This window comes from Cladosporium halotolerans (assembly GCF_011745625.1).
Source record: "Cladosporium halotolerans strain TM138-S3 chromosome Unknown Sca46, whole genome shotgun sequence".
NCBI classification, from domain to species: domain Eukaryota; kingdom Fungi; phylum Ascomycota; class Dothideomycetes; order Cladosporiales; family Cladosporiaceae; genus Cladosporium; species Cladosporium halotolerans.
In genome coordinates, this window is record NW_027191497.1 from 43,076 (window position 1) to 56,635 (window position 13,560).

At 54.0% G+C, this 13,560-nt stretch overlaps 7 protein-coding genes across 7 annotated transcripts; 5 read left to right on the forward strand and 2 right to left on the reverse strand.

The window, feature by feature from the left end:
• Positions 1-173: 173 nt before the first annotated feature.
• Positions 174-2,248, forward strand: WHR41_08753 (uncharacterized protein; the record flags this gene model as incomplete). Its single annotated transcript, XM_069377357.1, has 2 exons — positions 174-1,766; positions 1,836-2,248. 2 exons carry the CDS (start codon positions 174-176, stop codon positions 2,199-2,201), a joined length of 1,959 nt encoding a protein of 652 aa, XP_069225772.1. The 3' UTR covers positions 2,202-2,248.
• A 573-nt stretch (positions 2,249-2,821) lies between these two features.
• Positions 2,822-4,261, forward strand: WHR41_08754 (uncharacterized protein; the record flags this gene model as incomplete). The annotated part of the gene is made up of 1 exon (XM_069377358.1): positions 2,822-4,261. The coding sequence occupies one exon, from the start codon at positions 2,822-2,824 to the stop codon at positions 4,259-4,261; it is 1,440 nt and encodes a 479-aa protein (XP_069225777.1).
• Positions 4,262-5,104: 843 nt separating this feature from the next.
• Positions 5,105-6,154, forward strand: WHR41_08755 (uncharacterized protein; the record flags this gene model as incomplete). Its single annotated transcript, XM_069377359.1, has 1 exon — positions 5,105-6,154. One exon carries the CDS (start codon positions 5,105-5,107, stop codon positions 6,152-6,154), a length of 1,050 nt encoding a protein of 349 aa, XP_069225778.1.
• A 771-nt stretch (positions 6,155-6,925) lies between these two features.
• Positions 6,926-7,714, reverse strand: WHR41_08756 (uncharacterized protein; the record flags this gene model as incomplete). Its single annotated transcript, XM_069377360.1, has 1 exon — positions 6,926-7,714. The coding sequence occupies one exon, from the start codon at positions 7,712-7,714 to the stop codon at positions 6,926-6,928; it is 789 nt and encodes a 262-aa protein (XP_069225775.1).
• A 1,011-nt stretch (positions 7,715-8,725) lies between these two features.
• On the forward strand, positions 8,726-10,180 carry WHR41_08757 (uncharacterized protein; the record flags this gene model as incomplete). Its single annotated transcript, XM_069377361.1, has 1 exon — positions 8,726-10,180. One exon carries the CDS (start codon positions 8,726-8,728, stop codon positions 10,178-10,180), a length of 1,455 nt encoding a protein of 484 aa, XP_069225776.1.
• Positions 10,181-10,564: 384 nt separating this feature from the next.
• WHR41_08758 (uncharacterized protein) lies at positions 10,565-11,755 on the reverse strand (the record flags this gene model as incomplete). Its single annotated transcript, XM_069377362.1, has 1 exon — positions 10,565-11,755. One exon carries the CDS (start codon positions 11,753-11,755, stop codon positions 10,565-10,567), a length of 1,191 nt encoding a protein of 396 aa, XP_069225769.1.
• Positions 11,756-11,927: 172 nt separating this feature from the next.
• On the forward strand, positions 11,928-13,426 carry WHR41_08759 (uncharacterized protein). The gene is made up of 2 exons (XM_069377363.1): positions 11,928-12,642; positions 12,712-13,426. Exons 1-2 carry the CDS (start codon positions 12,118-12,120, stop codon positions 12,757-12,759), a joined length of 573 nt encoding a protein of 190 aa, XP_069225770.1. The 5' UTR covers positions 11,928-12,117; the 3' UTR covers positions 12,760-13,426.
• The last annotated feature ends 134 nt before the right edge of the window (positions 13,427-13,560 follow it).

The window sequence follows — 13,560 nt, forward strand, 5'->3', positions numbered from 1 at the left end:
CTTCTTATCTGGAATTGACTGCAGGGTGCAATGCCGTAAAGTCCGATCTCCACCGTCTGAATAGGCTTCACTGACCTTGAGGAGCATACCCGAGGGCAATAAAGTCAGACCATGGCCTCGTTTCCATCACGGTCTTTCTCTCATCGTCGGAAATATCCTCTTCGTCAGCAGACATGAGGTCCGCAGTGCTGAGTCCGACTAAGAGCCTCTTGTGGTCACTCTTTCACCTGACTGCAGCCTCCGCCTCAACTCTGATGGACAATGGCACGACTGTCACGCTCGGCGGAATACCATACTATGCTGGCGGGATGTCTGTCGCGATGCTGAATGTGGCTCCCAGCTACCTCTTGGAGTCACCGGCAAGCCATGGATCGGATCTTTTCCCAATGACCATCATTCATACTCACGTCCAGGAATACGGTTCATCAGATCTTCGAAATACAGTTGAACAATTCACCTCGGGCGACGACGTCTTCCAAGAAGCGTTCCTTAGCACAGTATATTTGATCTACAGTGGCAACGGAACATTCCTCCCCAACTTGACCACGAGTGCGAGCGAAGGCAACTTTTCTCAAGCTAAAGCCTTCCTCACCAACGACACCGAGAGCCCCGATCTGACTGCGGCTTCACTTTCAAGCCCTCTGCCGAATGGGCCATATTTTGTCTCTGCCAGGACCGGTGAGATTTTCGAAGCCTACCGCTTGTACACAGACGACTTCCTGGCATTCACGCAGACAAGCATCAGCGATCATCGCGGTGGATATCTGCCCCTTCCGGCAGCAACTCAAAATCTCATGGCGCTGAGCGTTGCGGTACCCTCTCGGTTGTATTATACCAAAACTGCAGAGCAACCGCTTGCTGGGCTCAGACTTGGAGTCAAGGACATTTACCATATCAAAGGACTCAAGACCAGCGGTGGCAACCGAGCTTACTTCTACCTATATCCTGAGCAAAACGTCACTGCCCCGTCAGTCCAGCGATTACTCGATCTAGGCGCTGTGCTTGTTGGGAAGACCGGCACCGTGCAATTTGCAAATGGCGACCGCCCTACGGCCGACTGGGTGGACGTCCATTGTCCTTTCAACCCTCGAGGAGACGGTTACCAAGCTCCCTCGGGGTCTTCCTCAGGCTCTGGCGCGGCAATCGGCGCTTACGACTGGCTTGACATTGCCGTTGGCAGCGACACTGGAGGGTCCATGAGGGGGCCCGCGGGCGCTCAAGGTGTCTATGGCAATCGCCCCTCGACTGGCGCTGTTTCCATGGACCACGTTATTCCACTGAGTCCTCCTCTTGACACGGCGGGCGTGCTTGCAAGAAGCGGCTCGCTGTGGGCAGATGTTACTCGTGCCTGGTATCCGAACTTCACCGACAGCTACATTTCGTACCCGAAAAGCATCTATTACTCCGCTGAGGCTTCTGATGAGGACAGCCCTGCGAAAGATCTGGTGGAAGGTTTCCTTGACCAGCTTCAGGACTTCCTCGGTGCCAACCGCAGTGCAGCAAACATCACCAGGCTTTGGGCCGAGTCGCCGCCTCTCAATGTTTCTGCCAATATATCAGACACGCTCTACAGTACTTATGCCGTGCTCACAAGCGTCGACCAGTTCAATCGCCTCGGGCAGCCCTTCTTCGATGACTACGCTGCGCAGAACGGTGGGCGCCGTCCTTTCATCAACCCCGGCCCTTTGGTCCGCTGGCAATGGGGCCAAAACCATTCGTCCGAATATGACACCGCCGTTCAGAACAAGACTATTTTCCAGAACTGGGTAAGATCTCTCATTGCTCATTCATGCGTAATAAGATCCGCAAAACAGCTGACACTCCCCTTCTCCCAGTGGTCGACCACCGGCTACGGCACGCCTAACAACGCAACGTGCTCCGACGGCATCTTCGTCTACCCGCAAAACCTTGGCGTGACCAACTACCGCAATCAATACTTCGACGCACCTACAACCCCACCGCTCGGCTTCTCCGACGGCCGAGCATCGGTATATGCAGAAGGCGCGGAAGTAGTTGTGCCGATCGGCGAGATTCCATACAACAGCACCGTGACGCTGCAGGAGGAGTATTTACCCGTGTCGCTGAGTTTAGTCGTCGCGCGTGGCTGTGATTTTATGCTGGCGGGTTTGGTGAGGGAGTTGGAGGAGGTGGGGATTTTGAAGGAAAGTAAGGCTGGAGCTAGGATTGGACATAAAACATGATGTTGTAGACAGTTTCCGCAAAGAGGATACGATCAGATGATATCCTCGACATGCACAATAAAAAAAAGTCACGATTAACTACTGATGAGGAGCAAGGGTCTGCGAGTCAGTTTCACCGGGCACCTACCCGCGTAGAGAGACAACCAAGACGTCGCTTCACAGCCAAGGGCTTGTCGTCTGCGACGTGAGTCTTCAAGCCGTTCTTTCATGTTTCCAACTGACGAATCACGATTGGGACGCTCAGCACATGATATCTGGCAGTCAGCGCCTGCCCTCAGGCTATCACTCGCACACAAACTCAGAGATGCAAGGATTTAGAGTCGTTGATTTGAGGAAGCTCGGCGACACCTCCATTGCAATATCGAGACCCACTATCTGTATCTTTCTAGGAAGGACACAGTCATTTTTCTATCTCGCTAATCGTTCGACTTCTAGGCGCTTGTCCACGTTCTGCAGTCTCATGCTATTATTCATCGCACATGCGACGTGGTGTTTGTTCCTCGGCCGAGACGAAGATTGCATTTCAGACTGGCAGAGCAAGGGCAAAGAAAGGGATGTATATATATCAGGCTTGCCGCTAGAGCCTTGAGCGACACCAGTCTGGCAACTGAGCCTCCACGATGCGTTCTACCATCATTACCGCCGCCCTTGCGCAGGCAGCTACGGCCGCCATCCAGCCCAGGAACTTCATCTACATCATCCCCGATGGCATGGCCCCGGCTTCTCAGACGCTCGCCAGAGCGTACGAGGCCATGGTTGACGGCGAAGCTACTCCTCAGCAGCCATTGATCGGTGCCATTCCCATCGATCAGCTTCCTGTGGGAAACGTCCGCTCCCACTCAGCCAACAACCTAGTCACAGACTCCGCTGCTGCCGGTACGGCTCTTGCCGCGGGCTTCAAGACTAACAACGGCATGATTGGCATTACTCCTGCTGAGGAACCCGTTGGCACCGTTCTTGAGGCAGCCAAGATGGCTGGCATGAAAACAGGTCTCGTTGTCACAAGTACCATCAACCACGCGACTCCGGCTGCTTTCTCGGCCCATACCATCAACCGCAATGGTCTTGCTTTCATCTCTGAGCAGCAAGTTGGCTACAGTCACCCTCTCAACCAGAGCGTTGATGTCCTGCTCGGTGGCGGTGCATGCTACTTCAAGCCGTCGTCCGATCCCGACTCCTGCCGTGAGGACGACATTGATCTCATCAGACACGCCGAGTTGAGCGGCTACTACGTCACCCAAGACCGCCAATCTTTCACTGCCCTCCAGCAAGGCCAAAACATCTCGCTCCCCTACCTCGGACTCTTCAGCAGCGACAGTGATCTCGCTTATGAGATCGACCGCCAGCAACAGCCCGAAGCCGACCGTGAGCCCTCGCTCACGGAAATGACCGAGCTCGCTCTCCAGGCCCTCACCCGCGAGACAACTTGCACCGGCTTGAACTGCACGGCAACACCAGGTTACTTCATTATGATCGAAGCGTCCCGCATCGACCACTCCTCGCACGCTCACGACGGCGCTGCCCACTTGCACGACGTCCTCGAATACAACCGCGTCGTGGATCTTGTCAAGTCCTGGATTGACGAGCACCCAGACACAGTCATGATGTCTGTCGCAGACCACGAGACAGGTGGTCTGACATTGCCATCCAGATGGGACCCGCGCCCTCTGGCAGGCGCGAACCATTCCGTCGACTATCTCCAGAGCGCTATGGAGGCGTACACCGGAGACTCTGCGGCGGACTACGCAGCTGACCTAGCGCAAGCGTATGGCATCAGCAATGCTGACAGCGCGGCGCTCGCGCAGTCGGAGAGCTTTGCTCAGGATCTCGCCGATCTTTTGAACGCGCAGTCCGGCCTTGCGTGGTCCACTGGCGGCCACACGGGTGTCGATGTCACGCTTTACGCTTATGCAGCTGGCGAGATGCGTGACGAGCTGGTCAGAGACCTCGCGGGAAGTCATGATAATGTTGAGTTGCCCCGGCTCGTGGAGAAGTATCTGAAGCTGGACATGGATAAGGTTACCAGAAGGCTCAGGGAGGATGTTAGCTGGTTACAGTGAACACGAAAATGCGATGTGACTTCCATGAGGCTGACTAACGTCAACGCGTGAAGGTGATCTCAAGGCGGTGGTATCTATGGCCGGCTCTTTTTTTTTTTGCATTCGGAACGATGTTGTTGGTCGATGTAGGCGAGGCACATTACGCGCGGCACATACCTGGACTACTTGACCAACACTTGTACTGCTTCTATATTCTTCGAATCGTTCAGTTTCAATGAGGCCCTAAAAGAGTGACAAGACTTCAGTATGTCGCATCACGAGTCGTTTTGATGAATATACTTCTCCCGACCTCGTCCGAAACAAAATCGGCACGTCTCTGTATTCCGGGAGTTACTCTTTTTCCGTCTTCTTTTCTTTTTTTTTTTTTTTTGGAAGTAGCTGTTACGGAGTGAAGGTCAGCCCGACAGTTTGTGATGAGGTACCTACGTAGTAGGGGGGATAACAAGAAATGGTGCCTTTCTGAAAGCTGAGAAGTACTGTTGATCTTAGCTCTTGTGAGTGATCTCGAAATCATCTGTCATACGATCATTTTCAACAATGGCATGCAGCGTTGAGATTTGCTCTTTCTGTTGCAACTTGCCGCACCAAATGGCGGCATTGAAAGTGCATTGTGATCTTGAGCGATGAGGCAACAACGGGAAAGCCGCAACGCGCTTCGGCTTGCAGGTGCTTAGGTAAGGCATTCTGGACCCTTGCGAGCCTCGGACCTGAGGCTGCCTCATACCTTACTTTCCACTTCTTCAACACCTTCAACACCATTTTCTCTTTCGCACGACACGAATTCCAGCCTCCCGGCGCACCCTACTCCTATTTCGCGCAAGATTCCACCACAACACCGCCATCATGCCGAAAGCCGAAGTAGGCAGCACCAAGTATGTCGCGAACAAAATGAAAGCCAAAGGCCTACAGCGTCTGCGATGGTACTGCCAGATGTGCGAAAAGCAATGCCGAGACGAGAACGGATTCAAGCAACACACCATGTCGGAGTCGCACGTGCGCAATATGCTGCAAGTGGGCGAGGATCCAAAAAAGTACATCAACGAATACAGCAACCAGTTCAAGCGCGACTTCCTGCGGCTGCTGAAGACGAGCCATGGCGAGAAGAAGGTGCACATGAACAATTTCTACCAAGAATACATTCGCGACAAAGAGCACATTCACATGAACTCCACCAAGTGGCCGAGCTTGACGGAGTTTGCGAAGTTCTTGGGTCGAGAGGGGTTGTGTCGCGTGGAGGAGGGGGAGAGGGGCCTGGAGATTTCTTTCATTGATGACTCGGCCGACGCTGTTACGAGGAGGGAAGCGATCAAGAGTAGTGAGAGAGAAGCTAAGGGTAGCGAGGATTTGGAGAGCAAGCTCTTGAATGATCAAATCAAGAGGGCGAGGGAAGCTGCGAAAGAACAAGAAAGGATACAAGCGGCACTGAGAAAGGATGATGAAAAGGAGAAGCCGAATTTAGAGGAGGTCAGCAAAGAGCCAGTCAAATTGAGCTTCAGCTTGGGTGCCAAAGCCGCTCAGAAGCCTACAGAAACCGGGAAAGAATCAGAAGGAGACGCGCCCGTCGCTATCGACTCTTTCTCCGCGCACGGCACAACTGGTGTGCCCTCCCCTGGTGAGGGTCAGCCAGACACGCAGACTTCTGCCGCGCCGTCTCCAGCACCAGCGCCTGCAGCCGCTCCTAAAATATCACTAAGCGGACTGAAGAGCAAAAAATCCAATCCACTTATGGGCGGCGGCAAGAAAACGAACGCGCTTGCAGGGAAGAAAGCGGCGCCTATACCCGAGTCCGAAAAGAAGATGAGCAACGCGGAGAGGATCATGCGCGAGGAGATAGAGCAGAAGCGGCTCAGAGACGAGCGTGGTGGAGGCGGCAAAAGGCCGCGGATGGGCTGATGCTACGGATCATTGATGATTGCTTGATGTTTGTTTAGATTCCAGCGAGGCGTTGAGGTCCTGTTTAGGAAATCGGGAAGATACCTGGCTGGTATGCCACAGTGAATGGGTTTGAATGCGCTAAAGCTTTATTATGTACACATGGATGAGCCGTTCAGGCCTTTCGACGAAGGCTGTCCGGCAGCCTGATTATACATTATGTCCCACGTTCCCAGCTACTATTCGTATGTGCATCAAATTTCGTTGACCCTGTCTCTTATCTCACCACCTGAAAGCCCCAACAATGTTTGGAACTTCGTTCATTGTCATGATTGCCTCCCACCTGGTTGACTCGATCGCCTTCCTTGGAACACCTTCGCGTGCATAGCTTGAACATGGCATATCGGGCGTGCGGATAGCCAGTTGTTTTATCCCCCAGGAGACTCCAAGCGCTTGCCGTGCTCACGTTCCTTGATCTGGCGTGATAGCTTTGTCCATGGCCGTTGGGCGCCGGTAGCATGGATTGAAAGCTCAGGCTGCAACTGTCCAGAATGCTGCGGAGAGAGGCTACTATCGTGTACACCAAGGGACATCAGTCATCGGCTTCCACAAGATGAGTAAGAATGGATGCCAGGTGGTGTTTCGTGCTCGATGCCGTGCCTTGTCGGGATGATTAATCGCGTTGGTCAGCGGCGCGTTAAGGGTCACATCGGAAACCTTACTTGGACCAGGAGGCACAAAAAGCTCGGTTTGCAAATGTTAGAATCTACAACACGTCCTCTTTGACGGAGCTTAGCCAGCATCAGGCCCGCCCTCGTCGGACGCAAGATCGATGCCGGGATCAGGAATGATAAAGTCCAAGGCCATGAACCCAGTTCGCCTGGGCTGTACAAGCTTCACTTGTTGCTTTTCCTTTGCTTTTTGAGCGTTCCAGTTGTCGACGAAGCGTTCAAGCGCCTTCTGACCAGTCTTCGCGCCCGAGAAACCAGTGTCGTCCCACAAGAATCCCGTCAGCACGCCCAGTAGGAAGTCGATGAAAGCCCTGAACGTGAACGGGCTGTACGCTTGCTCAATTCTTGAATTGAGATTCGAAATCAGGAAGCGGAAGTCGCTCTCTGAAACGAGCGGATCCAAGATCTCCGGGTACAGATTCGCGTATGACGGGTATAGATCGCCCGTTGACAGCCAGTCTCTTCGGACTCTGATGACCCTGGTGTGTTTTGCTTCTTCGCTGGTGGGACTGCAATGTGGGTTCGGATGTGGGAAGCAGGGGTGATTGGGCCCCCATTCGAAGTCGTCCTCGGTACCGTCGGTATGCCCGGTTTCACCAGAGCGACGAACGGAAGATGCTTGCTCGCTCCCAGGAGCATTATCGTTCGCGCGATTTGTCCGATTTGTCTTCGAGGAGTATACTGATCGACGCGACTGTTGGCGGTTCAGAGGGAGCGAAGCGCGCGACGCGCGATGCGACAGCTGATGGTCATTTTCGGGTATAGGAGGTGGCTCTGGGAAGTTTGCAGGTCGCGATGTGGCCGCCTCACCAGTTTCCTGGTGGCCGGTCAAGCGGTTGAAGGCATCCATGATTCAGGCGGGATGCGGCCACCCAGGTAGGTACCTCGCAGGTGGTATGTCGTGTCAGGGTGGGTCGCGACAGTCCGGTCCAGTTCAGGACAAGGGCTTGCCAATGAATGCAGCTGAGCGACGCGCCTTGCCAGTCGTTGCGCTTCTTTCTGCTGGATCTTCTGGTGCCGCCTATGATAGAGCCGTGAGCCGCCGACCGCACAGCATGCTTCGGGTGGTGAAGGATTTGTCTCAGTGACAGACCCTGCTGGTGTCAAGGGAACAAACGAGATGGACCCGCGGCACGAGCCCATCATCAACGGTGTAGACTTTCGCGGCCCCTTTCCGCCGGCCGAAGCGCCGAAGTCTATCTCGACCGCCAACATGACGACGTGTGATCAGGCTCTACATGATAGGCGCACCATCACGTCTGCTCAACAGGTCAATACAATCTCCCCAGTGATCTTACTGTCGAGCCCTCGAGCTCCGATCCACTTTATGGACGTTCGACTTGCAATCTGTGGTACTGCCGAACCATCCAACAGCACCAGCACCAATATCCACAGGATCTTCGATGGCGATGACGATACCGAACAAACACCAGATTGAGCTGCATCCAAATCGTTCTGTTGCTTCATATGGGTGGCTTGCCAGAAGCCAATGTAGTACCGCATATTCTGTCGCGGACTACGTTTGTTATCCGCTATTCCAGTCAGATTCCACGACCGCGTCAGCCATGGCATGCGCTTGCCAACGATAAGAGCACGTTCACCAATAGACCTTACTGAAGATCACTCCAGGCTTCATGCGTCGCCGTTCCCTTGCGTTTTCAACATGTACAGAACTCACTCCCACTGAGCCCCAATCAGGTGGTACCCTCATTTCCCTCGGCCTTCCCGCATTCCAGTCCCCCCAACATGTCTCGTCACGTTTACCATGATGCAAGAGGCACCCAGCCTACTTTGATATAAGAGACATGAGACATGAGCTTCACGCAGCCTCATCGTACTCTCACCACGTCCAGTGTAAGCGATGCTGCCGCACTTCTACTTCGGCCTGCTTGCAGGCTGCTTGCCTCTTCTGCAAGCCCAACTGATCATCGATGACTTGCCTTCGTCGCAATTGGAAAGCCTTACAGACGCAGATGCTTTGACCACCGTCGTTTCGACTATCACAGTGGTGCCAGTGGCGGCCACCGAGCCGGCGTACCAGCCCTTGCCTACAGAAACAACACCACCAAGCTCTGAGCCCTGCTCGATTGGGAACCTGGCCTGTCCAGTGTGTGCTGAGCAGAACATAACTCTGGAGGATGGATCCTTGTATCAGATCTCCTGCGATACTCGCGTCTTGTCCGATACCACGACTGCTATGGCCGACTATATCACCCCAATCCAATGCCTTCTGTTCTGCGCTAATGCACCTCTATGCAAAGGCGCCACTCTCCAGGAAGATGGAACGTGCTTTGCTGCTGTTGGCATGACCACCAGACTCACTGAATCGCCAGGCGAGATCGCGTTTGAACAGATTGAGTACGTTTCGCAGAATAGTTCCACCATCGCCAATACGAGCTCAGAGGATCCGGTCGCCACCATGTCTTTCACGAGTGCACCATCCGCAGGGATTCCGTCAGCATCGCCCTTCCCAACCTCAGCAGCACTGCAACTTCCCAAGCCGATATATACCAACTTCACCTGGCCTAACGTGACCAGTCCCTCCACGAACAACACCCTGCCTTCAAATGACACTTGCTACCCAGCCAACCCAACATGCCCAGCTTGTCACAACAAAACGATCACAGACACTCACAACATCACGTACATCGTCTTCTGCGATCACAGCTTGGACGCCACCCTGGACTATGCCTTCGGCGAGCCCCTAACAGCAGCCTACTGCCTGTCTCGCTGCGACGAACGCAACGTGACATGTTTGGGAGCAACATGGACTACGGAAGAATGCGTCATAGCTCTGGGGCCCATCGTCGCTAAGATTGGCAACCCAGGCCACATGGCCTTCGTCCGAGTGGCCGGACCGTCCGAGCCCAACAGCACCTTCACAACCGGTTCGCTGCCGCGGCCACCGATCTCGACAGGCCTGATGTGGCCGAACCTAACTAGCTATGCGGACGGCAGCGCGCCTTTGCCAACGCTTACCGGCACAGGCGTTAGTCTACCCACAGACGAAGCCGAACCGACGCTCATTCCAAGCACTGAGGTCGAGCCTTCGGCTATGTCGACCGTCTACGGTACGGCGCCTGGTGCTACTTACGGCGTGCCTTCGGTCACAACGGAAGTCACGGTTCCCTCCACTACTGTGTTGCCGCCACTAGGCTTGCCTCCGCCACGGCCTCCCCCAGGGTACGATACTGGGTATGGCCCAGAGAACGATGGCGATGACGGAGTCTACAACTGGCAGGATGCAAGGCCGGCTTGGTTGCATTGGGATTGGTGGAAAGCCGTGTGGGATTGGATCTTTGGGAATGGGGAGTGAGGGAGAGGCTGGACTGGAGAAGGACCTGAAGCTGCGATTTTGCTAGATTCACTGATGGGGAGTTGGGTTGGTTGACGGGCTTGATAGACTGACTGTCTTCGTTATTAGACAAGTTCTGCGTCGAAGGTCACGGCCTTTTATGTCTGAATTTTTTTTTCTTTAGATAGCCAAAGTATCTATCCATCGTGCTTCCATGGAACCAGGAATATTCCTTTCGACTGCAACCCTTCCAGCAGCGGTTTTCGCGCTCGCCATTGTCTTCAGTTGCTCTACAGTGACGCTGTAAAGGCTTATATGAACGCCAAACTCCTCGCTGAATCTTCAAACAAACGTCAAAATGTAAACCTGTGCCGACCCTTCTAGCACCTGTTTCTTCCTGGGGGATTACGCCTTGGCCTTCTCCATCATGCCCACACCATTCCTAACAACGCCAACCAGGCCACCTGTCTGCACGTTCTCGCTGCCACCTCCACTGAGTCTGTACTCAATCTCAGCCAAACCTTCGAGCCACGCCACTCTGGTCTGCGCTGGGACCTCAACTTCAGCGAGGTGGTCTCCGAGTGCAGTCAGAATATCCGCGAGAGCAAGACCTTTGGACTGCTTGAGCGTATTGATAGTGTTCAGACACGACCCGATGTTGGAAGTCGTAAGCAGCGTCTGCGCAATTGTGGCAATGTCACCCGGATGTGGCGCAGCAATGCAGTCGTAAATCGTTTCTTGTGTGATGAGGTCGCGTTGGATATCCTTGTCTTCCTTCATGGGCTCTCCGGGAACATGCAGCGGAGTGCTGCTGGCGTGGCAGGCTTGCAGGACGTTCAACGCTCGTCTCATGTCACCTTTGGACAGAGTAACTAGGCTGTCGATGGCATCGGGAGCGATGTTGACCTGCTCTTCTTGCACAACTTTGTCCACAAGTACCCTAATGTCCTTCTCTTTCAAAGGCGAAAAGCGGAACCGCGTGCATCGGGACAACAGCGCAGGGCTGAGCTTGTGGGTGTAGTTGGCGATCACGCAGAATCTTGTGTTTGCCGTGTACTTCTCCATGATCCTTCGCAGAGCCATTTGAGCTGTGGACGTCATTGCATCCGCCTCGTCGAGGATGATGAGCTTGAAGTTCGCAATGCTGTCGGCATTGCTTTTATCGAAGCTGCCAGCGAAGATCTGCTTCGTCGAAGAGAACGTCTTGATCTGCTCTCGCACCACGTCGATGCCTCTGTCGTCAGATGCGTTCAGTTCGAGCACCATTTGTCGCATATTCTTGTTGCCATAAATCTTGCGGGCCAGCGCCAGGACGGTAGAAGTCTTGCCGGTGCCTGGAGGACCATAGAGGAGAAGGTGAGGTAGCCGGTTGGCATCGACGAATTTGTTGATCGTGGCCAGGATATCTTGGTGTCCACTGACATCGGCGAGCGAGTTTGGACGATACTTCTCAACCCATGGCAGATTGTCTTCGATCTCTACGGGCAAGTTCGCGGCGCTGCGTTTGCCTTTGTTTCCGGTATTTGAGGATGAGAATTGAACATCGGAGCTGGGCTTTTGGACATCGACGTCCATATCATCTTCGTAGTCGGACATGGTGAAATGCTGATGTTTTTGGGTTGTGGGTGTTCAAAGTTGATATCTGGTTGCTCCAGCCTGACCTCACACGTTTTTGGGAGACGCGGCGCGCGCTTCCATTTGGGACCGCGTCAAGCGCGATGGAGCGGAATTGCGGCCGCTGGTGGAGATGACGCTGCAGCCAACTCCACGTTCGCAAGCGCAAGCTGTAGGCTACACGTTGGGTGCTATTACACCTGAAGAAAGGTCAAGACTTGCATAACACCCAGCGCCCATTGAGCAACGAACCGATACTCGAGGACTTTGTTATATCTGAGAACCCTCAGTCTACCCACGACCAATCTGACGTTTAACTGGGCTCGGCCCACAACTTCGCAACCATGCCCGCCTACCACTCCATCTTCCTCGACGAGCCAAACCAGCAGCTGATTGGCAACTTTGCTCTACTTCCGCTGCGAACCCGCACAAGAGGGCCTGCTCAGACTCTTCCTGCCCTTCCGGCCGACATTTCCGAACTCGATGTCGACCCCTCCTCCGAATCCTACGACCCGCTCGACGAAGTGCTCTCCCTCTTCCGTGCCAATACCTTCTTCCGCAACTTCGAGATCAAAGGCCCCGCCGACCGCGTGCTTATCTATGGCATCCTGTTCGTAAGCGAGGCCCTGTCCAAGATCAGGCCTGGCATGTCACGGAGAGAAGCGGAGAAGAGCGTCTTCAACGTCTCGCTGGACACAAACTTCGCCATTCCTGGCGACGCGGGGTTCCCTTTGAACCAAGCATATGAGCCCCCGAGGGACAGGAATGAGGCGGAGGCCTTGAGGCAGTACATCATGCAGATGAGGCAGGAGCTCGCGGTGAGGTTGTTGAACAGAGTGTACGCTGATCCATCGGGGCAGCCGAGCAAGGTACGTGACCAAGATCAGCTGGTCCTCCAATTCGGTGTAATATAGGTCTTTCGCTAACTCGTGTGACAGTGGTGGCTTAGCTTCCAGAAGCGCAAGTTCATGGGCAAGCAATTGTAAGCCTCAAGCGAGGTACTTAGGGCTGCTACGCAACGATGCAATGATAGAAAATGCGAATCAATAAATGAGTCGCCATGTTTCAAAGACAAGACAGTGTTACGGCTACCGGTCTCTCCAAACCTAGATCGCTGATGAGCTTTGTCAATCGCTCCTACAGTTACTTGCAGTGGCAGACAGATGAACCTGCGTGCCGCGCATGCTCGGCGAGATCCAGACCTCTTGGCCAGCAATGACAGCGAGACTCGATCACACCGACGTAACGGCAGATACATTGCATAACGGCAAATTGATTGCCTTGTTGTTACCGGTACCCTCCAGACGCCGTTTTCTCCAACAGGCTGCGTGATTAGCTAAATCAACATCAACCGGCCTCGCCATGTGGTAGTGAGCCAAGCCTCGCTTACGCCAACAAGGTTTACAAACGGCCTCAATACCGAAGATACGATTGCCCTTTCGGTGAGGAGATTCTGTGCTCCCGGTCATCGTTCTCTCTTTTGCGAAGCCGATACAGCTTGCTCCAAATTGGAAGTATCTTCCACTGAGCGTAATTTTCCGTTGCTCACGATCTCGGCCGTGCCAAGCGTCTCCAGTAACATGTCAGATCGATAAGGTGTGTTGACTAAGGTGACTAGCGTCAAGCTGATCAATATGTGTCCTGAAGTCCCTCTTCTTCTTCTGAAATGCTCTACTTCGTACGCCCTTATCGTCGCCTGGCTGAACGTCCCGGTTATCCAGCTCCCTGTGTAAGATATGACGCCTGCGAGCCGAGGAAGAAGGTGACTGCATCTCGTGACCTCCCTC

What these genes read in the sequence shown, in the direction of transcription:
- WHR41_08759 (XM_069377363.1), top strand. Translation starts at nt 12,118, where the DNA reads ATGCCCGCCTACCACTCCATCTTCCTCGACGAGCCAAACCAGCAGCTG. An exon ending in CATCGGGGCAGCCGAGCAAG is followed by an intron (nt 12,643 to 12,711) that starts GTACGTGACCAA and finishes CTCGTGTGACAG; the next exon opens with TGGTGGCTTAGCTTCCAGAA.